Raw genomic sequence first — 27143 nt, forward strand, 5'->3', positions numbered from 1 at the left:
AGGAGTGGGGAAGGGGACTGGACTTCCCCTCCTTGCTCATGCGCAGCTCCTATCTGAGTGCTCTCAGGGTTCCAGTAGTCAGACCGGCTACTTCAAAAATTAACCCAACTGTGGGTTTTGAATACTTTCAAAACACACCAGAAGACTCTCCCGGGTCCCTGCCGACAAAACCCAGTCGAACAGACCAAGAACCAACAGCTCCCTGCCAAGCACCTGCTAAGTACTGGCTCTGACCACTCAGCCATCAACAGTCCCGAGCACAGTCGGATGTGGGGACAGATGAGCAAACCAATAGCTTCAAAACGCTGAGGGGTGTCACAGAGCCCAGGAGAAGGGTTTCCAGTGTGTGGGTGGGGTCAGACAAGGCTTCCTGGAGGAAACAACTAAGCCGGGCCCCAGGAGGAGGAGGACAGATGGATGTGGAGGAGAGGTGAGGCACGGGGAAGGGCTGGGCAAAGGCCCAGCGGTGAGCGAGCTCTGTGGTTCTCGGGTGATCACGTCTTGGGGTCGGCTTGCTGGAGAGGTTTTCAGGGCGAGAAGGGGGGCATGAAGCTCCGTGGGTTTCCGTGCTGGTGAGTCACAAGCAACCCCTGCGGGCAGGAGGGCGCCCAGAAACATCAGACACCCCCATCAGCCCAGGAATACACTGTGTCGAGTGTGGGGGAACCCCAGGGGGATCCCAGACAGCCTGAGTCAATGGCTGAGTCTAAGAAAGACCTTACTTACCTACTACCTGCCCCTGGGAGCCAGACAGAGAAATGAAGCCCAGCCCTTCTCCAGGCTCAGAACGCAGAAAAGCTGACCTAAGCTGTGTGCAAAGCCACCAGAAGGGAGACACCACACACAGAGTATGGTGGACGTGGGGACAGAAATGTAGTCCACTGTCCTCTGAAATGGGAGCCTGGATTCAATCAGGTAGGAACTGAGCAGCTGGACCTCCTGATGCTGAGCCGTGGCAGCCGTGGGTGGTCAGCCCCACCACTCAGCATGGAACTCGCCTCAGCTGCCAATCACACGACACAAAACCTTCCCTCCGTGACAGTGTATGATCTCTAGGGTCCCTTCTGGCTCTCCTCTTTGGTTCTCCTAGATGGAGCCATTTAATTGTTCGGGACACACTTCCTGGTTTCTGGAAACAGAAAATAAATGCTGTCATCTATAAATGATGCCTGAGGGATGAAGCCAGGGATTTAGGTGAAGGAAGGCAAGCTCTGCCTTGCTGAGGGGTCAGAGAACTGCCGTGAAGTGGCGTCCGAGATTGCTAACACGGCCCTCCACAACCACAGCGCCTCGGCCCCGCTAAGGCAAGCTGCCCTCCTGTGGGCCCTGCTCCTGCAGATGTTATTCCCAGAGCCACCCGGAAAGGAGAGTGTTATCATCTCCATCTCAGCCACAAGAAGAGTCAGACTCCAAGACTGAGGCACAGAACTAGACTTAGCTCAGCTCTGCCACCAACCCCACTTCCCTGCCATCCCCCCACCCAAAATGTGCAGGTATTTCACCAACATTTTTGCTGCCTGACCTCGAGCACCTGGGAGGTCAAAAAAGAAGAGGCTCAGTCTCCTCTTGTTGGGAGGCAGATTCAGATGCAGATGTGCTTCTTATAATCGTGCATCCCGCTCTCCCCAGACTGCACCCTCAGGTGGACCCCAACTCCGGTTCCCCTGGTTTTCTATTTCCTCAGCACGGCTCTGGGGCTGTCCCGGTGATTTGAGAGCAGCAGTCTGAAAATGACTCCATTTCCTCCCAAAGTGCAGCGTGTCCAGGACTCACCAAGGTGCAGCTCTGCAGGTCCTCCTGGGCACAGCCCCACAGGGCGGTTTACTATCTCAACAGGGTCACCTCCCGCGGCAACTGCCAGGGACAAAGTTTCTCACATGGGGCACAGGGACCCTCCATCCTCTGTGCCCATCTGGGGCAGGAGAAACCTGAGAAACCCTCAGCCATCGTTCTCATGCCCAGAATGTTGCGCAGGTGGCTTTAGCCAGGCAGCAATGTAACCAGGCGCCCCCACTTGTCCCTTCAGTCATTCAACAAACGTGCATCTACCGTGGACTTTAACAGGTGTGGAGCCACCAGTCCGTGTGACACGGTGCTGGGGTCTCCCCTGTGCACCCTGACCGGTGACCCCATCCCAGTGTCTGGTCACCCATGTCAAGTCTGTCCCACCCCTACAGTTAGCTCAGTACCTCCACCATGACAGAAAACAGCTGCCCCCCGCTTAGGTAGAGAATGTAAGCTACATCACTACGAAACCGACTCCCCTGCCCACCGGCCTGCAGGGCTGCAGTAGTGGAGAGCAGACGCGCCTCCTGGCACTGAACTGAAAAGGAGGGAACAGAAGCATCAGCCGCAGACCAAGCGTGAGGCCGAGAGTTCGCCCTGGGAGGAGGTGAGGTGTAGGGCGGCAGGAGACCTCAGAGCAAGGGTCCCTCCCAGCACCAGGCAAAAACCTCCAAGCCCAAACCCTGCGGGTGAACACAAAGACCTTTGGCAAACACCGTCTCTTCCCTCCTCCTCCTCCTCCTCGAACGGCCATGGCCGCAGACGGCCGGCCTGCTGGAAGCCATGGCGCGGTCACTGCAGCCAGGGAGAGCTCCTCTGGGCGCAGGCCACGGCTGGGAAGTTTACTAAACAAAGTCTGGTATCCAGGCAGACCCAGGGCTGGTCAGAGGGCTGGCCTCCAGCGTGCTGTGTGCTTGCCTCTGCTCACGAGAGCCGGCCCCGCACTCGCCATGGAAGCACAGCGCTGGCCTCCGGCTCCAGGGCCCGGCCAGCCTGGCACAGCAGGTGGACCCAGAACCTCACTCCTGACCCCGGGCAAAGCATGGAAGCCAGAAGCAGGACTGGAGCTGACGGTCCCAAGTCGAGTCCAGGGGCTTTTGTGAACCTGCTCTCCGAAGGACCAAACAGGAAATATTAGAAGGATCAAAATGCCTGCAAGATTACTTTTGATAAAACAAAAAAAAAAAAACTTATTTCTTCCCTCCTCAAAGGAACTAAGTTTTTTGCAAATACAAAAATACCTGAAAAATAAATAAGCAAGATTAGAGAGCAGAGGCCTGGAGACCCGAAGTAAAACATAACCAGCAGGCTGCTCATCCAGCCCCAGGGCAGACCCGGGCCTGAGACCTAGGGCCACCTGGGCCCTGGGAGGCGATGCCCAGGAGGGGGCAGGGGATCCAGGAGACCCTCTGGTTTTCAAAAGGGCAATGTGAGCAGCAAGAGGGTGTCCCCGGGGCGGCCAGAGCCTGAGCCCTGCCCTCGGTTGCCCGGGAGGCCAGCGGCCGTGTGAGGGCCGCCAGCACCCTCCACTGCAGCTGGGAGGGGCGTTTCCATGGGATCCGGGAGGCACTTCAAGGACAGAGAGCGGGTGCAGACTGGCATGGCCAAGTGGGAAACTCCTGGGGCCTCGGGAGCTCAGCTCGCTTCAAAGCCCACGCTTGGGCAGGCCTCCTCCCTACCCTGGGCCTGCTGTCCCCACGAGATGCTGGCACATCTTCCCTGCCACCTCAGCCACCTCTCCTCACTGCTGGCATGTCCCCAAAAGCCCGTGTTCAAGGCTTAGTCCCCAGAGGGGTGCTGTTGAGAGAGGCCTAGTGGAGGTCTTGGGGCGGGGCACAAAGGGACTGCGAGACGGGGTCCCTTCCCCACCCCAGGTGAGAAGTTGTGCTCCACCACGCACTCGGAGGCCTAAAGCTTCAGGAGCAACCGATCGGGACTGGACCCTCTAACGCTGTGATCTGGAGTAAACTTAGGGTGACAAGCTTGCGCTGACCTACGGGGCCTCTGTGCTGCGTGCCCTGGACAAGCTCCTCCCCTCTCTGGGCTGGTTTCCGGTTCTCTTTCCCTTGGGCTCTAGACATGAGGTGAGAGGAGCAGCTGACGAACCTGGACCACCGCTGCACCCGGCTGGACGCGGACCTTGGAGGGAAGACGCTCTCCTCCAGCACGGCTCTTCTGGGGTCCACCACAGACACTGACCTGCTGGCACCCGGCTTCCCGACAGACAAACCTAGCCCCTTGGCGTGTGTGGCACAGGGACAGACCTGGCTGCTAGGAAGGGTGCGGAGAGACGGAGCTGAGGGGTTCCGACCCCTGCCTGGCTGCACAGATGAGGCACTTCTTGACCTTCCTGACTTCCCACCGACCACGCTCACCATGAGCCACGGAAACACGTTCAGTGGACGTGCAGCTGGCGAGGTGGGACAGCCCTCTGTGGGCCAGCTGTGGCCTAGAGGGACACACAGCTAGGCGGGCACTGCGTCTCCCTCTGACCACTGACACATGGACTTTCTCCGTGAGCGTGGGGCAAAGACCTGCAGGGGCGCCAGCCTGCGGGGGAGCGGGCGGGGAGCTGCAGACCCCGCACCGGGCGGGGCTCAGCGCTCCTCCACGGCCCAGGCACTCAGGACCCATTGGCAAGGGCAGCACGAAGCCCAGAGTCCCAGAGACTCTCAGGAGAGGCCCCACCCCCAGGAGCAATGCCCAACACGGCACTCATGACACTGTGGGCAGGTGCGGCAGGCTGTGAGCACGGGGGCGGGGGCAGTGTGGGCGCTGGGCAGAGGCAGAGGGCCTTCCGGAGCTACTCCTGTGGCGCCTCAGGACAAGTGTAGTGGGCAGAGGGAGCAGGGCCCTGGTGCTGGGTGGCCATGCCAGAGCAGACCACAGGCGCGGCAGAGGCTACCCTCGTGAGCAGCCAGGGATGGCGGGGTGGTGGCCAGAAGGATGAGCAGCAGAGGGGCAGGGCAGGGCTCAGCCTCCGGGCATGTCCTAAGGGCAGTGCCAAGGCATGTGGCTGAAGGCAAGGCCCTGGACAAGAGACTCGGAAGATGTGGCCAATGAGAGTCCCGGGAAGCGGGTACACCACCCGGCCCCCAGAGAAGACTTGTCTGCAAAGTGTCATCATATCAAAGCTAAGGGTGGTCCCCAAGGGGTTCTGCCAGACTCCAGGCCACGCTCCAAGAAGCAGGGTCCACAGTCATAAGACACCTGACAGGCGGATCCCCAGGGACCAGGACGCATGGGGAGACAGCTGCAAACCAAACACAATCCAAGAGGACAGAGACAAGGCACAGAAAACTGCGGAGGAGGGAGAGGCTGAGGGATCCAAAAGCAAGCTGAGGTCCTGCGATGACGTCCTCGCGTTGCCCACGCTGCCCGGGGGAATCATTGAGAAAGAGGTTCCCCTCTGACAGGTGTGGGAGCAAAGCCGGCGTTACAGAAAACCCCCATGAGCTGTGACACCTCCTGTTTGAGGTCAGAGGAAGAGGGACGAGTGCTTGGCCTCACAGTGGAGGGGTGTCGGGTGATGAGACCCTCTGCTGAAATCTGGGACCTGATTCTATTGTGATACGTTTTCCCCAAACAGAAGACAGTGCACGGCCATCAGCCTCTTCCCAATAGCACAAGCCAGGGCTGGCGGAGACCCAGGGGAGGAGCAGCACCCCCTTGCTCCAGGCACCCACACAAAGAAGAAACAAAAGAAACCAAAGAAACACAAAATACTTCACACCTCTATTTTTAAAATGTGAAACCGAAAACACTGTTCTATAAATAGACCTCTGCCTCTGGCATCTGTTTGCATCTTCTGCTGGTAGATGTCCCTGCCACCCTCCTCTGCTCTCAGAGCCACTGGGACGCTTGTCAAACCCACCCATCCATGCACTGTGCATGGCGAGGCCGCCTCTGCCCTCCAAGGCCGCCTGCTGGGGCCACAGTCTGCCTGTCAGTCCTGCCCACGCCTGAGCTGGGGTGGGGGCGGGGGTGCTGCTTCGCTCCTTAACTTCCCAGGGCTCCCGCCTCACCTCCCTCCCAGCTGGGCCCAACCTCTTAGAGCCACGTGAATTGATCATACACCCTGCTAGGTCCCAGGGACATCTGACTCACGGACGTTGGTTAAAATCAGCTTTCTTGTAAAGTCCTGAAACTCGCCTGGGTTGAGGGTTGCACAACTCTGTACTCTTAGGAAATAATATCACTAAACTGCACATTTAAAATGGATGAATTTTATGGTCAGCAAATTATATCTCAATAAACCTGTGAAATAAAAAAAAAATCAGCATCCACTCTTCTGGAGATATCATTCAGGGCCACTCCTGAGGCGGGGACCCACACTCACTGCACTCAGTCTCTCCACCTCTGGTGTGGGGGGTGCCTGGTGGAGGCGGGAAGAGAGAGGGAGGGCCTCTGGATAGGGAGGGCGGTGATCAGCAGGAAGACCAGAAAGCTACACAAGTGACAAGCTAGGGCAAGGAGGATGCATTTCACACCAAGCTGGACCAACCCCCTCTGCCATTTTTTTGCGGGAGCGGGTACTGGGGATTGAACTCAGGGGCACTCGACCACTGAGCCACATCCCCAGTCCTATCTCGTATTTTATTTAGAGACGGGGGCTCACTGAGTTGCTTAGCTTCACCCTTGCTGAGGGTGGCTTTGAACCCACGATGCTCCTGCCTCAGCCTCCTGAGCTGCTGGAATTGCAAGCCCGACCTACCTCTGCATTTTTATAGGTCTAACAGGTGCGTGTTGCCACGGGCCCCAGAGCAGCCAACACTTGAGACGGCCACGGACGAGGTCAATCGAGGAGCTCAGCTCCTGGCACCGGACCAGCTGCCCATGAGCTCTCTACTTATGGGCTCATCGACCAAGGTCGGGTCAGAAGCCCTTAGAGCTTCTGTCCCTAAATAAATCCCCCATCCATCAGCGGATGGCTCAGCCTCATCCAGGTGACACATGCGGTTCCCACGTGCAGCTCACGTTGGCTTAGAAGCCAGCGTCCTTCTCTCCTGCTCCTCCACGGCCTCCGGAGCAGACCTGAGCTCCAACCGCCACCAGCCTCGCCAGGCGCCACCAAGCCCACAAATGAACCCGGAAGGCAGCGCAGGCCTTCCTGGCAAAGCAGACCCCCTTCCCTGAATTCACCAGGGTCCCCACTGTCCCTAGAGCCCTGGGATGTGGCTGGGGTGCTGATTTGACGTCTTCCACCTTTATTTCCTGGGGGATAAGGAGGGGTAAAATAAAGGCAGAAAGCAGAGTCAGGGCCGAGGAGGGGCGAGGAGAACCGAAGCCCCCTGTTGTAACTCCTGGCCCTGCCAGGAGCCCCAGGTAGCCTGGGCAGACTCCCGGGCCACTGTGATAGACAATGTGAGGCCAGGAGGCAGCTAAGGACACCTCTTCCTTTGGCTCACACAGTAAAGGTGACACATGGCTGGCTGGGGCCCAGAGTGTGCCCCACCCCCATGCACAAGGAGGTGGCTGTGGCTGCACCCTCAGGGACGTGGCTCCCAGGGACAGCTGCACCTCTGATTCATGGTCTTGGCTGGGCACTTGGTCTGGGATCCCTGGCCTCCTGCTATTCTACAGATGGGGGCTTTCCTGCCTTCCTGTACCTCACTCACCCAGGAGGCCCCAGCCGGGGTTCCAAACACCCACAAGGTCCCCACTAGAACACCACCCAGGAGTAAGGCACCCCGGGGGCCTGTGGGCCAGAGGACAGCAAACAATGTGAAGGGAGGGGATCTGTCACCTCCTCAAGTCACCCAGGAGCTACCTGACAGGTGTGAAGTAAGCTCTCACGTTCTGGAAGATGGCAGGAGGACACCTCACCTGGTCTTTCAAACTGACATCGAGCATCAGAGGCAGGAGGACTTAGAAACTTTGCCCACTGGGTGCTCCAAGTCCAGAAGGGGACACAAGACAGACAAATGACCACGCGCCCTGGGGGGCGCTGCCTTGGAGCAGCAAGAGCAGAGCCCCACAGGACCCAGCGCAGGACAGACATCCACACTGAGAAAGATGCTCGCCTAAGGTGCTGCCCCCAGCACCCCAAGGTGCAGCCTCTCCCAGATCTGGTGCCACAGTCCAGAGTAACACCTGGATCCTTGATCCTTATCCATCGGCCACGTCCTGCACTCAGCACGGGGAATCTGATTCTGCTCAAGGCCAAGAGACCCCGGGACCCTGCTCATGACTCAGACCCCAAGATCCAGACCCATCCTCTCAGGTGGCACACAGCAGTGGCCTCCTGAGCCTCAGCACGCACAGCCAAGGAGCCAGGAAGGATTCACTCTGTAGGAAGAAATACGCTCTTGGCTTCAGGCCTCGGGGCAGTAAACCCACTCTTTAAAATCTCACCAAAACGGTCATGTGATTCCACTGTGCTGGCTCCAAGCCCGCAGCCAGGGCTCAGTGGCCAACAGCTGTCCAAAGCCAATGGCACTGCCTGGGCACTCCAGGGGGTGAGGGGCACTTTCACTCACCAGACAGCGGGTCTTTGCCAATCATCAAAACATTGGGCAAATTCATTACGATCAGCTGCTGGAGAACTTCCTACAGAGACAAAGGGAGAAAGGCACCGTTAAGAACAGAAGCAAAAATAAAGAACGATCACGTAAATCACATTTGATGGAGTCGCCAGGTGAGTGCGCAGCCACCAAGGGTGACTGCGAAGACACCACACAGCAGGAAGGGCTAGTTAAGACAAAAACGTACGTAAAAAGATCAAAGTGTGATCGTACTTCTGCCGTGATCATTATCAAGTAAAAAATGACGTCTGCATGTAGAGAGACTGTGGGAAAGAGGGAAGACACGCTAGGGCTGGGCTTGTTTTTAAAGATATCCCTAATTATTTTTATTGTATCTTATGCGATTAAAACAGAATAGAGAATAGGAATTAGAGATGCTCCCCAGAGAGATCAGGAATCATGAAGTCCCCAGGCTCCTCAACCTCAGGATTAAGGATCCAGGCATTGCGCTGTTTATGGCCCAAGTCCTAGGGGAGCAGACGTCTCCCGCTGACAGAGGCTACATCCTGGGACAGGAAGCCATCAGGGCTACTCTGAATAGAGGTGGCAGGGGGGACAGAAGCTGCTCCTGGCCCTCACACCAAGGGCCTGGGAAGAAAGGCCAGGACAGTCCCTCCGCCATGCCGTCTCCCGGGGGTCTTTCATGAGCTCCGCTCTAGACCAGCCCCGCCCGCACCTCCCACAGCATTTCTCAGGCCAGGCGGGCTCCTTCCCTGCCAGTACGTCCAGCTTTTCACAAATCAGAGGAAAGAACCCAGTTTTTTACACAAGATAAAGGGCTATTTCCAGGGCTCGGGCCACCTTGGGAGAGAACCAAGGTCACCTTCGCCCACCATCTGCCCTCCCTTTCCAATTCCTGGCTGCTGTCCTGCAGCCACCATCCAAGTCTTGGGATCCCTCGATCCTCCATCCCAGTACACAAGTTGATAAATGAGACTACGTGGGCCACTCTCCAGCATCGCAGGGCCTGCCCCTCGCACCCGGCTGGGGTGGGACCAGGTGCCCCAGCAGACCCATGTCTGCTTTTGTTTTGTTTCTGAACTAATCTTAAAGATCTTAAGAAAGTGGTACTTTTATGCTAATGATAATCTAAGCAAAATACTGACAGAAAGTATTGGTAGGAAACCTCTGTATTCACCTTCCATTTAATTTCATTTAATCCGTACTTTCTAATTTTCCCCGTAAGAAACACATTTTGCAATTAAGGAAAGGTTTTTTGATCCCTAGTACTGCAAAAATAAATAAATTGAAAAAGGGGAAAAAAAAACTATTTTTAAAATTTTGTGTCTTTCAAAACACCCTGGGGAGGGGCAACCCCTGTCAGAGGTCCCCCCTGTCCCTGCGAGACCTCTGATTCTATTCTTCACACTTGATAAATCCTACTCCTTTCACTCTTAAAAATAAAATAAAATTACAAATTAAAAAAACATGGGCCTCCCAAGACCTGACCCTATGGCCAAAAATGCCTCCAAACCCTGAACTAATTTCCCTAAAAGACGATCCATCAGATTCCAGAAAAGCAGACTCAGGCCACGTACGTAACTTGAGACATTAATTTCAAATTTTCTAGTAGCCACCTTTTAAAAAGTAAACAGGCAGAATTATTCTAAGAATATACTCGAATTAAGCCCATCATCTAAAATATAATCATCTCAACACATAATATAAAATGCACTGTTGAAATAGCCCATGTTTTTTTCATGCTGTATTTGAAATTCAGTGTGGGCTTTTTTTTTTTTAACTTTTATAATTCGGGTGTGTTTTACACTTACAGCACACCTCAATTTGAATGCTAAATCTCCACTAGAAACACTGAATTGCATGCAAATTTCATGAAACTTACAGTGGAAAAAAGACTGCTATTCCTGAGCTGAACTGGTCCAAACCCGTCATCATTTTCCTCTAACTGAATCGAGAATCTGCTTTAACTTGAAATTAACTAACGTGATACAGCCACTTCCTCAGACACACCAGCCACATCTTGAGGCCCTGACACAGCCACAGGTAGCTAGAGACCACCCAGCACCAGTGATGGGGACTGGTGGCCCACGAGTCCCCTCACACCTTTGTTTTCCCTAGAAAACCTGCAGTGGAAGGGCCTCCGGGTGACAGACCAGGCCTCAGTCTAGCAGGGACGTGAGCAGGGTGCTGACGAGGGGACCCTCCCTGCTGGCACTGGGAACAGAGGGCCACTGTGGAGGCGCAGGCAACATGGGTCTGATGGGGCACCTGGTCCCACCCCAGCCGGGTGCGAGGGGCAGGCCCTGCGATGCTGGAGAGTGGCCCAGTGGTATGCTCTGGACAGCCCCTCAAGATCTGCCAACTGGCCCTGCTCATGCCACGTTGAAACACCACAGACAGACCAGGGACAGGCCACCGTGCAGCTCAGGCCTCCCAGAGATCCCCCCTACAGAGCAAGCAGTTGGGGTGGGGTGCAAAGATCACAATCAAGGGTGGATCTCGTGCCCCTTCCCTGGTCCCCCTCAAGTGGGTGGGCCTTCAGATCCCCACACAAGATGCTGGGGAAACTCCAGAGTTTCCTTTTCATAAATAAGTGGGGACCAGCTGCATCCTGGGGTGACCCACTGGCAGTTAACTGCTGCAAATACCCCTCCCAGAGACCAAATAAGAAAGTGTGTGTGTGTGTGTGTGTGTCTGTCTGTCTGTCTGTCTGGATCCTGCAGGGGTAGCTCAAGGCCTAGGCCACACAGGGCTGGAAAGTACTTCCTAATAGAAGACACCACTCAGCCACAAACCCCAAACATTGATCTTCTCAATCAGCCACGGCCAAGGAGAGGCCAGGACCCTCCCGGGAAGCTTCTGTCACCCCAGCTGGTGGCGGGACCCAGGGGCAGCATCTGTGTCTGCACTCAGGGTCGAGGAGCCCAGGAAGCTGCCCTCCCCCTCAGAATCGGCTCCCTGACCCCGACCTTCAGTGGGGGAGGTGAGGCAGTGCTGTGTGACCTCAAGGCCTGCAGCGGTGGCTCTCAGGGTCACTGCAGAACAGAGTCTGAGAGCAGAAGCACAGAGCAAGCAGAGCGCACACGGTGTAGGAACGCTGCTGACTGTGTGTTCGGTGGAGCAGAAACCCCAAGGGACACAGACCAAAATGACAGGGTGTTCTTTACTAGAGCAATCAGGTCCCCGCCAAGCTTCCCTGGCACCTCCTAAAGACTGTGCAATAGGGTCACATCACCTTAAATTAAAATAACCTAACCTGGTGGCACAGCTGCCCTCAGAGAACTGCAGCTAGAACTGTGGCAGCTACTTACCAGGAGCTCTGAGCTAGGAAGAGACCCAGTAAAGACCAGACGGTTATCGCCCCTCCCTCTAGGACAACTCACAAGCACCCACCGTGACAGACGAAATGCACCGCCATTTTAAAATCCCCACAATAAAGCAAACAGCAGCCCCACCAGGAAACACAAGGGGAGGGACAGATGCTGGCCAGGAGTGTCCCAGAGACAGCGGCCCCTGCCCCTTAGAGACACAGACTTGGGGTCCCAGGAGGTCCACCCCACTACCTGAGCTAGTAGGGGCTTTGAGGAAAGCCCTATCCCCAGCCAGGCCGACTGTCCCCAACCCACTCAGGCAGAGGGCCATCCTTCCCACAGCCGGGACAAACACACGAACCTGACAGAGCCACGTGCGGGCAAGGGGAGGTCAGCTTTGGTTTCCACTGAAAACCTGGGGACAGCTGGATCAAGAACAATGACTCCATGAAAAACGAGAAAAAAATCTTTTTCTCCCCCAAATGAAAATGCAGGACGTCACTGCTCCATCATGTGTCAGGAGGGCAGGATCAATGCTGCCCGAGGACAAATGTGGAGGTCCTTGGAAGGAGCCTCTGAGGGTGGGAGAGGGAGTGGGAGCTGTCAATGCAGAGGCCACAGAGAGGGGAACCCCAGGAAAGTCAAGACACACCCCCGGCAGAGGCTCCAGGAGGAGCAGTGACGTGAAGGTTGCCACGGAGACGGGGATGGTCCAAGCAGTGGAATGAGCTTCCACCTGCGGAAATAAAAGCCTAAGGAGGCCAGCACAGTGGGCACGGTGGGCACTGCAATCCAGCGGCTGGGGAGGCTGAGGCAAGAGAATCGCAAATTCAAAGCCAGTCTCAGCAAAAGCGAGGCGCTAAGCACCTCAGGGAGACCCTGTCTCTAAATAAGATATAAAATAGGGCTGGGGACGCGGCTCAGTGGTCGAGGGTCCCCCCCCCCCCGAGTTCAATTCCCTGTACCAAAACAACCCACCACCAACAACAAAAAGCCCTAAGGAGGCTAAGCGGGGTGGCACAAGCCTGTAATCCCAGGCTGAGGCAGGAGGTGCCCAAGTTCAAGGCCAGCCTCAGCAACTTAGCAAGACCCAGTCTCAAAATAAAAATGAAAAGGGCTGGGGTGTGGCTAAGCACCCCTGGGTTCAATCTCCAGGACAAAAAACAAACCAGACCCAAGGAAGGCCGCTGCTGACCTGCCCACGCTCTCTGGGTGGAGACTGAAAAGCAAAAGAGGGGTGAAGCCAGTCTGTGTGAGGGCCAGCATGCCCCCGGGCCTCCGTGTGGGTGCCAGTACTCAAAGAACACACACTTGGCGCCTCCTGAGAGCTGAGGGCACTGGGCAGGGCAGGGGCAGGGCGGGGGTGAGCCACAGCACAGGGACAGCAGCCACAGACTTCCTGAGGCGAAGGACAGCACCAGCAAGTGTCCTGTCTGCCGAGCGTAAGAGCAGGTCAAGCCTGCGTGTGTGCCACCCACCAGGGTGCTCTTCCTCACCCGTCCCGCCACCTGGTCCCCCAGTCAGACCCCACTTGTCCTCGACCTGTGGCTGAAATGTCACCTCCTCCATGCAGCACCCAGTGCTCATAATCACATGGGACCCTCCCGCCAGGCTGCCACGGCTTCATCTGCATGGAGCACCCACATTTGGCCTGTCAGTCAGACCCCCACTCAGCCAGCAAAAAGCTGCTAATAGTGACAGTTGGAAAAATAGATTGGAAAATATTCCTCAAGTTTTGTACTGAGCACGGTTTTAAAAGCCGCCTGTGTGGGAGGTGTCTCCTCTCCGCCACAGCGACAGAGGATCGAGTCCTGAAAAGCAGCGGCTTTGCCCTGCAGCAGAGCCTGTGGTTCTCTGCTCACTTGGTTCCTCTGCCCCGAAACCTGGCAAAGTCTGACACCATATTCCTCAAGATGCACAGCTTGGAGCTGCGAGCACAAGTTAAAAACCCTTCAAAGTGGGAGGGGAAAGGAGTTAGTTTCGAATCTGTTTATAATTTCCCATCACTTGTGTAAGTGGAATATTGAATACAAATTAAAAGAAATATTTGAAAGGGAATTTTAAGGCTGGTCTAAATACACCATGCTTTCTGATTGCAAAGCCCCAAACATGAGGCTGGAGAGGCAGCTCAGAGGTAGAGCACTGCGTCCCAGCACCCCCAGCTCCCCCCAGCACCCAAAGGACCAAATGCAATCATTTGAGCAAACTCAGTGGAACAAGGTGAATTTCTAAGCCCAGACTACAGAAGGACGCCCCCCAGGAAGGCCCCACCTGTATGCAAATGTGTCCAGGGGCTCCAGGAAAGGGGCAGTGCTCAGGGCCCCGCAGGACACCTACCCCGGAAGCCGCACAGGGCCAGCTAGGTGCAGGCAGGTGAGACCGATGGGGGCCCACAGACAGCCCTAAGCCAAGACAGTTCCACACACGCTCTGCGCACACTGTGACCCACCTCACAAAACCTGTCACCTTGATTTGGCCGAGAGGGTGCCCTAAATGGGCTTCAGCCAAAACCACTTGCAAATGGCACTGGGGCCAACCAACCTCACCCCGCCCCCCAACCACTAACAGCCACCAGAGAGAGGTCCTGTCTCCTTTCCTCCCCCAACATTCCCACATGGTGGCCAAGGGCAAGTATCACCAACACTACCCACCCGAAGGACCCAAAGCACACGTGGGTCCCCAGGTCTCACAGCAGGATGCAGACTGAGGGGAACGGGGTCTGCATGCCGTCTCCCCATGGCCCAAACCCGGGCACCCTGTGTGGGTGACACCTGCCACGCATCTTCAGTACTGACCCATGTCACTCGACGGCCCACCTCAGCCCAGCCACCCCTTCCGAGGGAAAGGGGACTCAAACCAAGGGCCACAGCCGCTTTTTTGGAAACCTCACGGCCAGGAGCACCATTTTCCAACTTAGCTACTGGGAGGAAAGTAAGTGAGGATTTAAGCAATGATCTCTCCCACTCTGCTCAGAGCCGGGTCCCCAGGGCGAGCTTACTCGGGCTCCACCGAGCCCCTCTGGCTGGGGCGGGCCACCCTGGCAAAGCCAGCAAGTAGAGGAGAGCGTAAAAAGCGGGCTTCTGTATTGACAGCTCCCCGTGAAGCCACCGACAGACTCAATCCATCTGTCCCACCTCCTTTCAATTAACCCGGGGTCCCCAGGGCCTGAAACCAGCTCCATCTGCAAAGCACTGGCTCCCCCCATTAGGCCACGCTGCCTATAGTACCCAGCGATTTTAAGGCCTGCCTGAGGTGACAACCCCACCAGCAACCCTCCCCGGAACTCGGCCCATGCCTGTCCTCGCAGCTGTGCACAGAAAAAAACACAAGCCCATTCGCTGTTCACAGAAAGTAAGATAAGTATGTCCTCTGGACTGACGGAGGAGGAAGAGGACTGTGGGGGCTGGGGGCAGGGGCCCCTGGAAGCCCACCACCATTGATGAGGGTGAAGCCACTGACTCCTGCCTCCGCCTTTAACTTGCTGTGTGACCAGGGGCAAGTCCGTCCCTCTCTGAGCCATCCCTTGTCTGTTAACAGGATTAGGACTCCACAGTCTCCAGGGGCCTTGGGCTCCTTCAGAGGGTGGAGGGAAGGGCTGGGAAGGGGAGATGCGCCAGGCAAGAGGACAAAGCATGTCTTCCGTGTCATGAACCCAACGGCTGCCGGCTCTGACACGCAGGCAGGCTCCGCGTCCAGGAAGAACCCAGGGAATCCCAACAGGGACGAGCTTGGGGACACTTCAGGTACCCCAGGAGCACCTGTTCCCTTCCCTTTAGGGCTGTGTGATGCCCGGGGCTGCTCTGATGCCAGCAGTCTGGGTTCTGAGCCCCAAGACCAAAGATGGTGGAGGGACTGGCGCAGCCCAGAGCTCTGTCCTCGGGAAGTAACTTCTGCCTGAGAACAGAGCTTCCAGAGCCACCGACAAGCAATGCCCACCTGGTCACCAACAGCTGACCGACCTGCAGTGGAGTCACTGGCAACCACAGTGAGTTCCAAGCAACGGAGGCCATCCAAGCGTGGACGCTGCGCGCAGAGCCCGGCCAACATCAGGGCCTGGGGAGGATGCCTGTGGATACCTGCAGGGCCAGGAGGCCAGGCCTGGAGCAGAACACGGTCTGTAGCCAGGTGTCCTTGGACTCTGCCCCAGGGCTCCCTGTACCACACCCAGAGCCCGACCACTCAGCAGCATCCACACCAGGGCTTTGCCAGGAGTGGCCTTGGGGGAGGGGAAGGAGGACCCGGAGGCCTGGCCACGGGAAGGGGGAGGGTCTGTGCTTCAAGGGTCTGCACCCACCCAAGCTCCCCTCCCAGCTAGGAGGACAGCACGAGTGCTGGGCAGAGGGGCAGCCCGTGGCCCAGCGAGCGCTCTGGCTGGTGGGCGCCTTCCTCTGAGCTTCTTGGAAAAGCCCAGGGTTTGCTGGTGGGAGGCAGGGGTGGGCAGAGGGGGCATGGCCAGGGGCGCTGCAGCTTGCAGGGTGGGTGGGACGGGCGAGCCACCCAGCCAGGAGGCGGGGGCTTCCCTGGGCGCAGCAGCAGCAAGCTCCAGAGAGGACGATTCTGCAGGGCAGTGCAGTGCCTCCCCCCATGTCCCTGGGCACCGCCTGGGCAGGGCTGGAGCCCCCCCACCCACTGCCCGAGCTGCTGCCATCAGGTCCTTACTCCCAGGGCGCACGGCAGAGCAGAAGTGGCAGAGAGCGCCTGGCAGCCACCAGCCTGCCGTGGCCTGTGGGGACAGGAAAGGCCACCAGTCCACCACCCCAGGCCCCAGCCCGAACAGGCCTCCCTGTGAGCACCACTGGACAAAGGGCACCGCCCCTGAGTCAGCAGAGCCCCCCAGCACTGCTCTGGAAGGTGGGCAGAGCTCCCCCAGCAGGCTGCGGCCATGACTTCATCCAGGCCACCGCGGCCCCTGGGTTCTTGCCGGTGCCTTGGGTGTGCTTGTTTGGGGACTGTGAATGCAGAAGATAATGACGAAGGCTGCAGGCAGCGGGGAGGACAGCCCGAGTGTGCGCCTGCACTGGCCCTGACGCAGAGCCTCCCCGCTCGGGGACGGTCCTGCAGGAGCGGATGGGAGGTGTCTAAGCTGGGGCCCTGAAGCACAAGGGACAGCTGGAGTATGGATGTGTCCCTCCAGGGTCATGGCTGGAAGCGTGATAGAACCTGCATGACGGGGGGTGGGGGGGTAAGAGGTGACTAGGAGACTGGGGGACATCACCTCAGAAAAGAGAGTGGGTTGATATAGTGAGCCTGGCCTCTGAATTCCTCATGCCATCTTGTTTAGGAGGATGTACTCCTGTCACTGTGACACCATCCACCAAGAAGTCTGAAGAGGTCACCTGATCTTGGACTCTCAGTCTCCAAAACTGTGAGCTAAACAAACCTCTTTTCTTTATAAAGTACCCACGTCAGGTATTATGTTACAATAAAAGAAAATGGGCTAATACAGACTCCAAAAAGGAGGGCCCCCTCAAGCTGAGGTGGGAAAGAACATGGAGAAGGTGCCCTGAAGGTAGATGTGCAAATATCTGAACTGGACTGGGAGTGGGGGCTGGAAATTCTGCAAGAAGCAAAAGTCACCCCCACATTGTATCTCCCAGCACAGGGCTGGTTTGACACTCCCCACTGCAGTCCAACGTGACAATGAGAACCAGATATGCACAGAGCCTCTGCACTGGGAGTGCCCATCTGTGCTTATCCAAACAGAGGCAGCCCTGCGATCCACCATGCCAGCTCCACCACCAACCTGGCGCTGCTGGGCCTCAGCTTCTGCCCCTGCCAGACACCACACCTACTCCACAGGCAGCCAAGCACTGTGCCTGGACCTAATCAGGGCCCAGCAGGTGCCGGCAAAACCCGACGCCTGTCCTGGACTTGTAGTTTGGCTGAGCGCTGATCTCGACCTGTTGGGGGCAACACCGTACCTGCGTCAGCCCAGAGCAGCTCTGTTGGGGGCAAAGGCAGGGCCACTGCCCCAGAAGTGAGGCCCAGCACAGGCCACAGGCACGTGTGCATGAGGAGCTCCACTCCCGAGGGCCAGGAACAGAGCTCTCTCCACGGCCTCCTTTGCCTCCAGCCTGGAGAGAAACAGGAAACACACAACTGCCCAGGGTGGCTCCCGCCTTCGCGGCTGGTGGAGACCTGCATTGGGAACTGTGGGGCCGTGGGGGCCGCTCTGGGCTCGGCGGGAGACTGTGCTGTGGTTGCCTAGCGATGCCTGCTGGGCGCAGCACAGGTGTAGCCCCAGGTGGGTGAGTGGAGAAGGTGGGGGAGCAGGAGAGGCTCTGTGGGAACAGAGGGGGCTGCTGGTTCTCCACAGCAGGCCAGCAAGCAGACTGACCCGGGCCAGCCCTGCTCGCCCCTCCAAAAGAGGGGCCACCAAGCAGGCACACCTTGCCAACCAGCAGCTTCACGCAGCAACCGGAGCTTGCGGGAGACCAGGCTGCCTCTAGAGAGCAGGGAACTGCTCCCTCACCAGGAATCTGTTCCCTAGCAGGAAACCGAAGGAGGGCAGCTCAGGACACCGGGGAAGAGGAAGGTTAAGAAATGACAAGTTTCACGAGTAATATTTCAGCAGGAAGTGAAAATCTCAACAGATGTTATCAACATCAGGGCTGCTGCAGGCTGGGGGTGAGCAGAGGGGCCAGCTGTGGTTCAGCCTGTCCTCTGGCCACCCCTATCTGATGCAATTCTCTCTGCCCTACAGGGGTCCCTGCCAATGTCTGGCCCTACCCAAGCCTCCACTTCCCGGGTACACCAGCTGCCTCCCGGTTGCTGAGCCCTCAAGCCCCTTCCTCCCCCTGCCTGGGTGCCAGCAGAGCACACCCAGCACTGCAGGTTGTCGGGAATTTCAGGGTCAGCTGCTGGCCCACGCAGATGCCCACCAACCACCAGCTGAATGGAAGTGGTTACAGGCAGGAAGGTCTGGTGACGACAGAGGCCTCAGGACCCCACAGCAAACACACCTGCCCATCTACAGCACAGGGGACACTACTTAGAACAGTGAAAATCGGAGGGCCTAATAAACCAGAAGCTGGGCCACGTGCTTTGTGCATATTAGACGTTTTTGTTTTGCTTTTTCCTGGTACTAAGGATTAAACACAGGGGCACTTAACCACTCAGCTACATTCCCAGCCCTTTTTTTTTATTTTGAGATGGGGTCTCGCTAAGTCACTTAGGGCGTCACAAGGTTGCTGAGGGCTGGTCTGGAACTTGGCGATCCTCCTACCTCAGCCTCCTGAGCTGCTGGGATTGCAGGCGTGCACCACCACACTCGGCTGTATTGGAGCATCTAGTCCTGAGCGTGGCAGGCACAGCCAGAGCTGGGTCAACCTGCTAACGCAAGATCTGTTGATCCAGTTACTTCTGATCGCTCAGGATACTACAGTAAATGAGGGAGATAAAAGGTAAGTAAAGACCTGTTGTGGGTGTGCGAGGAGACACCTCGTGCTGAGAGGGAAATAAAGCCAGGCAGGACATCTGAGAGTGACGGGAAACAAGGCTACTGCAGATATAGGCCCCGGGCCTGGGAGGGACCAGAGCCAAGCAAGACACAAGTGCAGCCAGGGCATGAGCCAGCGGGATATGGAATCGGAGGGTTACGGGCAGAGGAAGAGCCGGCAGAAGGGCCAGTGGCCAGAGCATGCAGTGACCTGTGAGCACCATGCTGGTGGTGGCCCAGGCCACCTCTGAGGCTCTTTCCAGAAGTCCAAAAGTGCCTGCCGAAGGTCAGACGTGCCTTTCCGAAGCCTTGGGAGGCACAGGGAGCTCGCACACGAGCAGGGGTCACAAAGTGGGGTTAATTCTGGTTCCAGGCAAAGGAGGTCAGTCGTGGCTCCCTGGTGTGCTGGGCTGAGAAGGACTCAGAGGCCTGATCTGAGCGCAGAGGCAGCAAGTGCCAAGGCTGATCAGGGATGTCCATCACGCCAGGAATTAAGGTGCGGTGGTACTCACACGTAATCAAACGTGACAGGCGTCATAACCTATGTGTGCTATCAGACACGCAGGGTCCATGGGCAAGGGACCGGTAAGTCTCTCCACTGGTGCAGGGCTGTGGACTGAGCTTCCAAAAAAAGCCTCACCCTCCAGTCTCCCTGCCAGCCCGGGAGCAGCAATTCCAACCGTTTGCGCCCCGCAGTTTCCCAGAGCCAGGCACGTAGGGGGGTCAATCACCATTTGTGAAATGAGCTAACGAGGGGCCACAAGTCCCGGGGTTGGTGTGGAGGAGGAACGCGCCAGGCTTCTCTCCCGCAGAGACCGTGTCCCAGCTCCCAGAGCCCAAGTTCTTCTCCCAGGGCAGGTGCACTCGGGCGTGGGGTGGGCTCCTGGCTGGCATCCGACCTCAGTCCCTGTCCTCTGGGCACCGCCTCACTCTCCCAGCCACGGCATCTGCACTCACTCCATGACGCTCACGGAGCCCTGGTCTACTCGCCCCGTGCTCGGGGTGGGGGCAGGGGCCGGGATGTGACTGATGGTGAAGGGGGCAGACGGGACCCCACTTCCCGGGACTCCGATGGAGTCACCAACCTCACCAGCAGCGCAGAGCCAGGAAGGCAGCCCTGGGGGGCTTTGGGGAGCCGCTCTGCACTACAGAGATGGAGTGCGGAGGCCACAGCTGTCTTTCCGAACCCACCTCGGCTCGAGAGGCAGAGGGGGAGTCACAGCTGGCCACAGCAGGGTGAGCCGCAGCGCTGGCTCGGTCCCCAGCTGGCCACCCAGACGCCCCAAGGCCTGCCAAGGTGGGAAAGGACTTTCTGTCCAACAGCCACACTGCAGAGGCGCCTGCTGCCAATCCCCTGGGGTTAGCATTCCAAAGTGACCACAGCTGCCCAGTCACCCAGGCCCCAGAGGCGAGGCCGGACCCCAGGCCTCGTACAGGACTGCCCTGGGCATCAGCTCCACACCCACCCGGCCAGGGCCACCCCTCACCTGGCGTGCACTGGTCTCTGAGAGGAGGGAGAATGAAGAGGGACTGAAGGCCACGAGGAAGGGGCTGCCCGAGCCACAGCTCACCCGCCTCTAACTGTGGCCTTCTCTGGGGAGGAGACAATGGCCAGTGGGCTGGCACAGGCAGGTTAACAGGGTGGGGAGAGCGGGAGCCTGCAGGCCACTCCTGGGCAGCAATGCCAGACCCGGGGTGGCCCCAGGACATGGGTACCCCTCTGCAGACAGCTCTGAAGGTGACAGTCCATATGATCGAGTGCCAGGGCACACAAATGGTGACAACACAGGCTGCCCAACTCTAGAGGCAGCAGGCACAGCTGCTGAGTGACTGAACAGGGGGGCAAATGGAGTCAGAGGGTGAGTGACATGCGGGGTCACCAAGGGTGAGTGGAACAACCTGGGAGTCCAGGTCTCCTGCTAAACACAGAAGGTCCCAAAGAGTCTGGAAACCACAACTCGGAGTTGATGACTTTGTTTTTGGGTTCTGAGGACTGAACCCTGGGGCACTTGGCCACTGAGCCACATCCCTGCCCTTTTTTATTTTGAGATTGTGTCTTCCTAAATCGCTGAGCCTGGCCTGGAACTTGCAATTCTCTTGCCTCAGCCTTCCAAGTCCCTGGGGTTACAGGTGTGCACCAACAGGCCTGGCCTCTGTTGACTTTTTGAAGTCCCCAGGGTTCTCGGTAAGGTCCTCACAGACCCAGCAGCACTAAGAACCACTGCGGGGGTCTTCAAGCACCTCCACCGAGCATCGTGTCCAGCTGTGAGCAACAAAGAGCTGAACACCAGCAACTTCCACCAGATCTGAGTTTATGAGAAGTCAAACCAAAGCTGCTGAGAGACTCCCCCAGACCCGGGTACTGGGTGGCCTTCTGTGGAGGCTGGAGCCTTGATCCCTGCACAGCACTGTGAGGAGGAGGGGGAGAGGGAGGTGCCACCTCCTCTAGGGAGGCTTCCCAGGTGAAGCACACCACACTTAGACCTCGCATGGCCACAGGTCACAACACTAGCAGGCAGGTGGAGCAGGGAGACTGGGGCAGGGGCACAGGCGGTGACGGTGCAGAGCAGGGGAGAGCAGCTGTGGAAACAGACCCCGCCCCACCCCAGCAGCCAGACTAACGTGGGCACTGGCCTGCTGGGCTTGACTCGTACAGAACGGGTAACTACTGGGCACAACGGTACTGGGCTCGTGACACTCGTCTGGTGCACACAGGGCCCACCTTCTTTCAGCCACTTTTTGGAATGTAAAACCACCCCACGCCTCCTCCCACCCAAGACATGCTGACCCCAACTGCAAGGGTGCAGTCCCTACTCCCGTGCGGCGTGCGCCCTCACTCAGCCGCTGTCCACCTGGGGCTGCCCGTACCGTCCGGCCCCCTGCTCCACCTCGAGCCCACCCTGGCTTGCACTGCGTGCGGCTGCAGTTAATCTGTTTGGACAGCTGGATAATGTCCCATTGTGCGATCACGTCTCAGCGTGTTCATCTGTCCCCCGCCGACGGGCATCGGGCCCTGTCCAGGCTTTTGTTATTGTGCACAGGAGGACAGTGGACAACTTGTGCGTGTCTCCCAACGCCCAGCAAGTCTCTCTTGGGCACACACCAGGAGTGCACCATGCCGGGTGCAGGGTAGGGGAGGCTGAACTTCAGGTCTTGAACTACTTTTCCACAGTGACCACACCGACTGGCACTCCCACCAGAAACAGCTGGGATCACCTGCACACACTGGAGACCCCAGGGATTTGGTCCTTCCCACCCCCGTGTTAATGTCCCCTTCTGAGGTGGCAAACAGGCCCACCATGACCGCCTCACCGTGTGTGCAGGAGCCCGTCACGACCCAGCGCTCCTGCCAACCACGCCTCCCAGAGTCCCAGCAGCTCTTGCCAGAGGCAGCAACTCTGCCCGGAGGAGGTCACAACCAGTCAGAGGGTTACGTCAAGGTGGACACCTCCATGGGTTGAGTTCAGGGTCAAGGGGCGGAAAGCAAGTGCCCACAGACCAGCCCGTAGGACCAGCAGTGACCCCAGGGCAGCTGGGGATTGGGCCCGGGTGAGCGAGACCAGACCAGTCTCACATGGCCAGTGTTTCCCACCCCACCGCTGGTGCCTCAAAGCAAGCCTCACGGGTAGGAGGCTGCCCAAGCACACAGAAAAGAGGCTCCCGGGGATCAGACTCCAGAGGAGCACCTGTTCTGATGGCCCCAGCAGCTCCCCAGCAGCTGACAGCACGGCCTCCTGAAGCAGGCCTTTGCCAGCCTCACCAGTGGGCCTCCCACAGAGCACCCCACTCAGTCCCCACCCAGTGGATCTGCGGAGGCCAAGTGGAAAACCTGGCCTTCCAGCCCTCCAAAGCCTAGTCACTGGGAGAGGGGTCTCCCTTGAGAACAGGATTAGAATGCTTCAGCTGTGGCTGAGGGCTGGGGAAGCTTCACCCACAGGACGTGTGACTGCTGGTGGGACTTCCCTGTGAGGAAGCATCCCTATGCTGTATCAGGGGAGCCTACGGGGACCCTTCCCTGGGGTCCTGGCACCCAGCCCCCAGTGAGGGATGCTGGGACAGTCAGGGCCACACTCACTGCACTCCTTTTCTCCTGTTTGTTTGGTCTTCATACAGAGATGCTCAGTAAATGTTTATCCAATAAAAACAAAACACATTACTATTTCCACAAGGGTAAAAATAACCTCTTTTAATCTCGGGTGGCGAGATGGGCAGCGACTTTTCAGGAAACTCCAGTTACCTAGAGCCCCGCAGTCTTTGCCCAAGGGAGGCGGGCAAGACCCAGGACGGCAGACCCAGCCGTGGCGCTCGCCCCGGGGGGAAGTGGCTGGAAAATTTACACGCGTGCCCAAGAGGTTTCAGCGAACTCCACACGCTTCACACTCTCCCTGTGAAAAACAGCCAATGCAAATCCAGGGAGAGAAAACCACACGATTAGCCCCAGTGTCCACCTCTCCAATTCAGCAATGAGCAAGAGCTGCCCCTGGGCTATAACAATATTAAAGCACGTTATAGTGCTGTGTCCTTCCACCTCCAAAGAACACTGGAGTTTTCTTTGACAACTCCAATTACGAGCTTCAGAGCTGTCTGCCCTGTGTGCTTCCTAGAATGAAGGCCTGTGGGTGTGGAGGCCAGCCTCGGAGCCCAGGAGGGCTCCACAGAATTCCGGAGGTGAAAGTGTGTCTCCTGAAGGCTGTGATGTGCCTGCTCCAGGGTCTCCAGACACAGATCTGTCTTCTCCCTTCTGTGATCACACCCACCAACCACCAAGCCAGGAGGACTGAGGCTGGAGAGCTGACCATGTGGCCACCAATCCCACGGGAGGGTGCAGGAATATTGCTAGTGGAAAAAGTTAAGCAACTTGTGCAAGCACCAAACGGACTCCCTTGCCCGAGAGCAGAACTATGAGCCGGGGTGGGAAGCAGTGAGTCCTGGGATCCACACTCTCAGCTCAACCTGGAGAGCTGCCTCTCAGGCCTGGGCCAAGTCCCACCTGCACCCGCCCTGTAGCTCCAAAGAAGCACCTGAGTGGGCAGAGTTAAAGGTACAGCCCCTTGACCCCTGGCCTGATGTGAAGGGGGACTATGGCCCACCAGACCCATCTCACATGTTCCAAAGGCAGGCACAAAGTCAGGTGCAGTGGTGCACGCCCCTAATCCCAGCAACTCAGGAGGCTGAAGTAGGAAGATCGTAACTTTGAGGCCAGCTTCAGCAACTTAGTGAGGTCCTAAGTAACCTAGAGAGACCCCATCTCAAAATAAAAAATACAAAGGGCTGGGAACGTGGCTCAGTAGTTGAGCACCCTGAGGTTCAATCTCTGGTACAAAAACAAAACAAAACAACAACAACAAAAAAACTGAGGGGCACAAACTCCATGTCACCAACAACCAGAGCAGAGCCACAGCAGGTCTGACCAAGCAGCCAGCAAACTGGAAGGATCTTTTGAGTTCAGGATTTTTCCCTTTGCTGTAAAATAAAGAATTTCAAAGCAAACTGGAACACGGTGCCATGCACTCCTCCACCAGAATCAATCTCCCGAGAACATTGGCATTTTCTTATGTGACCGAAATTACATGCTTCATAAAATGAAGGTCTCTGCGTGTGTCTGGAGGCCAGCCCAGAAGTGGGAGGAGTGGACAGGGCCCACGAGGTTGGACATTCTTGCACTAGTGAAGGAAAATGCTTCAAAGCCTTGCACCTCAGGGAGGTGAGCCTGTGGCTTTTTACACCTTCTCCCCAGGTGGCCAGACTGGCTGCAGGAATACCTGGAGAGGACGTCAGAGCTGTCCTCTACCTAAACAGGACTCTCCTGCAAGACCTGCTCTCTGCAGTCTGAGCCCCTCTGGCCTCCTCCCTCACTCCCCCTGTGGTGCAGTTTCTCAGCAGCCTGTTTCTCCAGGGTCAGTCTGAAATTTTGCCCTAACTGTTGGGCACTTGGTCTGCTTTCTTGCTAGAATGGGTTTCTCAATGCCAGGGCAGCAGAAAGAGCACTGGGTTGAGATTCAGCAGCCTCAGGTTCTAGTTCCAGACCCACCATTAAACAGAGATGAGGCGCGATTTCTCCAGACCTCAGTTTTTCATCTGTAAAACGGGAGGTAACATGCTGTGCACGGAACTCTAATGCCCCTTCCCCTGTCTCCTCCCTCACTCTGCTTGGGCACTGGGGGTGGGCGGGGGCACCAGGGCATCCCGCCTCCTTGATCCCTCACTAAGGGATCGAGCCCTCTTCCCCACGGAACAAGCTCAAAGCCTCAGAACCCAGTCACACCCAGGATTAAACCTACCTGCCACTCCCTGGATAGTGGGCTCTAAGGACCCTGTAAATATGGTGCACCCCACAGCACAGCATGCAGCAGAAGAGCATGCAGAAAGTAGGAGCACAGCTGGGCACGAGGGCACACGCCTGTAACCCCAGCAACCCGGGAGGCTGAGGCAGGAGGACTGCAAGTATGAGACCAAACTCAGCAACTCAGGGAGGCCCTAAGGACTTAGTGAGACCCTGTCTCAAAATAATACATAAAAAAGGGACTGGGGGGCTGGGGCTATAGCTCAGTGGTTGAGCACTTGCCTGGTATGCATGAGGCACTGGGTTCATTCCTCAGCACCACATACAAAAATAAATAAATTAAATAAAGATTTTTTTTTTTAAAAAAAGGGACTGGGGATGTGGCTCAGTGGTTAAGCACCCCCGAGTTCAATCCCCAGAATGACGACGACAAAAAAAAGGTGGGAACGACCCAAGAGCCTGCCCAGATGACCGGGGCTCTAGCTGGCCACCTTTGTCAGGGAGCAGCAGACTCTGCTGGGTTCTTCAAATGAAGGCCCCCCAGGGCTGTCCCCGCTCCAGCCCAGCCTGTTTCTCTGTGTTCCAGGCGCCTCAAGAGTGAGGAGGATGTTGGTGTGCCTCTGAGTCCCTCCTTGGGGCCAGGGCCGGGCCAGGTCCATGGTGGGCAAGGACAGAGCACCCAGTGAGAGGGAAAGCATGGCCCTCAGGGTCGGGGTAAACTCACACCTGACGCGTGGAGAGCTGCTCGTGACCCCGAAACCATCTGGCCTCCTTTAGCAAGCTCAAGGAGATCACAGCCTTCCTAGACAGTAGGCACAAACTCCATCACGGCCCCCAGGCCAGGTGTGGTGGTGCACACCTGAAATCCCAGCCACTCGGGAGGCTGAAGCAGGAGGAGGGCAAATTCAAGACCTGGCAGGGCCTGTGAGACTCCCCCATCTCAAAATAAAAAAATAAAAAGGGCTAGGGCTGGGGTATAGCTTGATGGTTCAATCCCCAGTATTTGGGGGCGGGGGCAGGAATCACACTCTCCATACATAGTCCACGCATCAGTTTTTTGTGTGTTTAGTATGTTTTCTCTTAAGTTGATTTATTGCCTTATTTATTTACTTTTAGTACCAGCTATTGAACCCAGGAACACTTAACCACTGAGCCACATCCCCAGCCCTTTTTATTTTGAGACAGGGTCTTGCTAAGTTGCTTAGGACCTCACTAAGTTGCTGAGGCTGGCTTTGAAATTGTGATCCTCCTGCCTCAGCCTCCTGAGCCACTGAGATGGCAGGCATGTGGGGCCAGGTCAAGCGGTATGTGTTCTACATAGTGCTGGGAATGGGACCACAGGCCTTGCGAGTGCCAGGCAAGTGCTCTGCCACCGAGCCACGCCCCAGCCCTTATGTGCCAGTTTTAAACCCCGTTCATTACCTCCTCTCAGGCACACAGCATGATCTCAGAGTGCCTCTCTAACTACCAGCAGCAAGGCCCCAGACACCTGTCAAGCCCTGGGCTGCAACCTCCGTCCCAGTCACCAAGGCCACCACAGCCCTGGAGCTTGTCGGTCACTATCCTTCCCTTTCAGGACCTCAGCCCTGAAATCAGGACTCTGCCCTCCAGCAGCTGCCCTCAAGGCCAGAGCTGCTCTGCCCTGTCTGGTAGCCTCCTCTGGGAGCCAGATAAGATTCCTCCTGAAGGACTCCGGGCTCCAAGGCCTGGGGTCCAGCACCCACTTCTCAGCACCTTCCAGCCCAGGGCCACCTCCCCATCTGCAGATGGAGCCAGGGAAGCTGCCCCTCGTGGGTGAAGCTGCTCCCCTGTGGCTCTGCCCAGCCCGAGCACAGGGCGCA

The 27143-nt window shown here is 57.2% G+C and overlaps 1 protein-coding gene across 1 annotated transcript in view; it reads right to left on the minus strand.

Annotated features, from left to right (window-relative positions):
• Ccdc88c (coiled-coil domain containing 88C) overlaps positions 1–27143 on the minus strand; it is a 114054-nt gene that overhangs the window by 58120 nt on the left and 28791 nt on the right. The window contains 1 exon segment of the mRNA XM_048799205.1: positions 8265–8334. Coding sequence (XP_048655162.1) covers positions 8265–8334 — 70 coding nt within the window.

This window comes from Marmota marmota, unplaced genomic scaffold (genome assembly GCF_001458135.2).
Source record: "Marmota marmota marmota unplaced genomic scaffold, marMar, whole genome shotgun sequence".
NCBI lineage: Eukaryota > Metazoa > Chordata > Mammalia > Rodentia > Sciuridae > Marmota > Marmota marmota.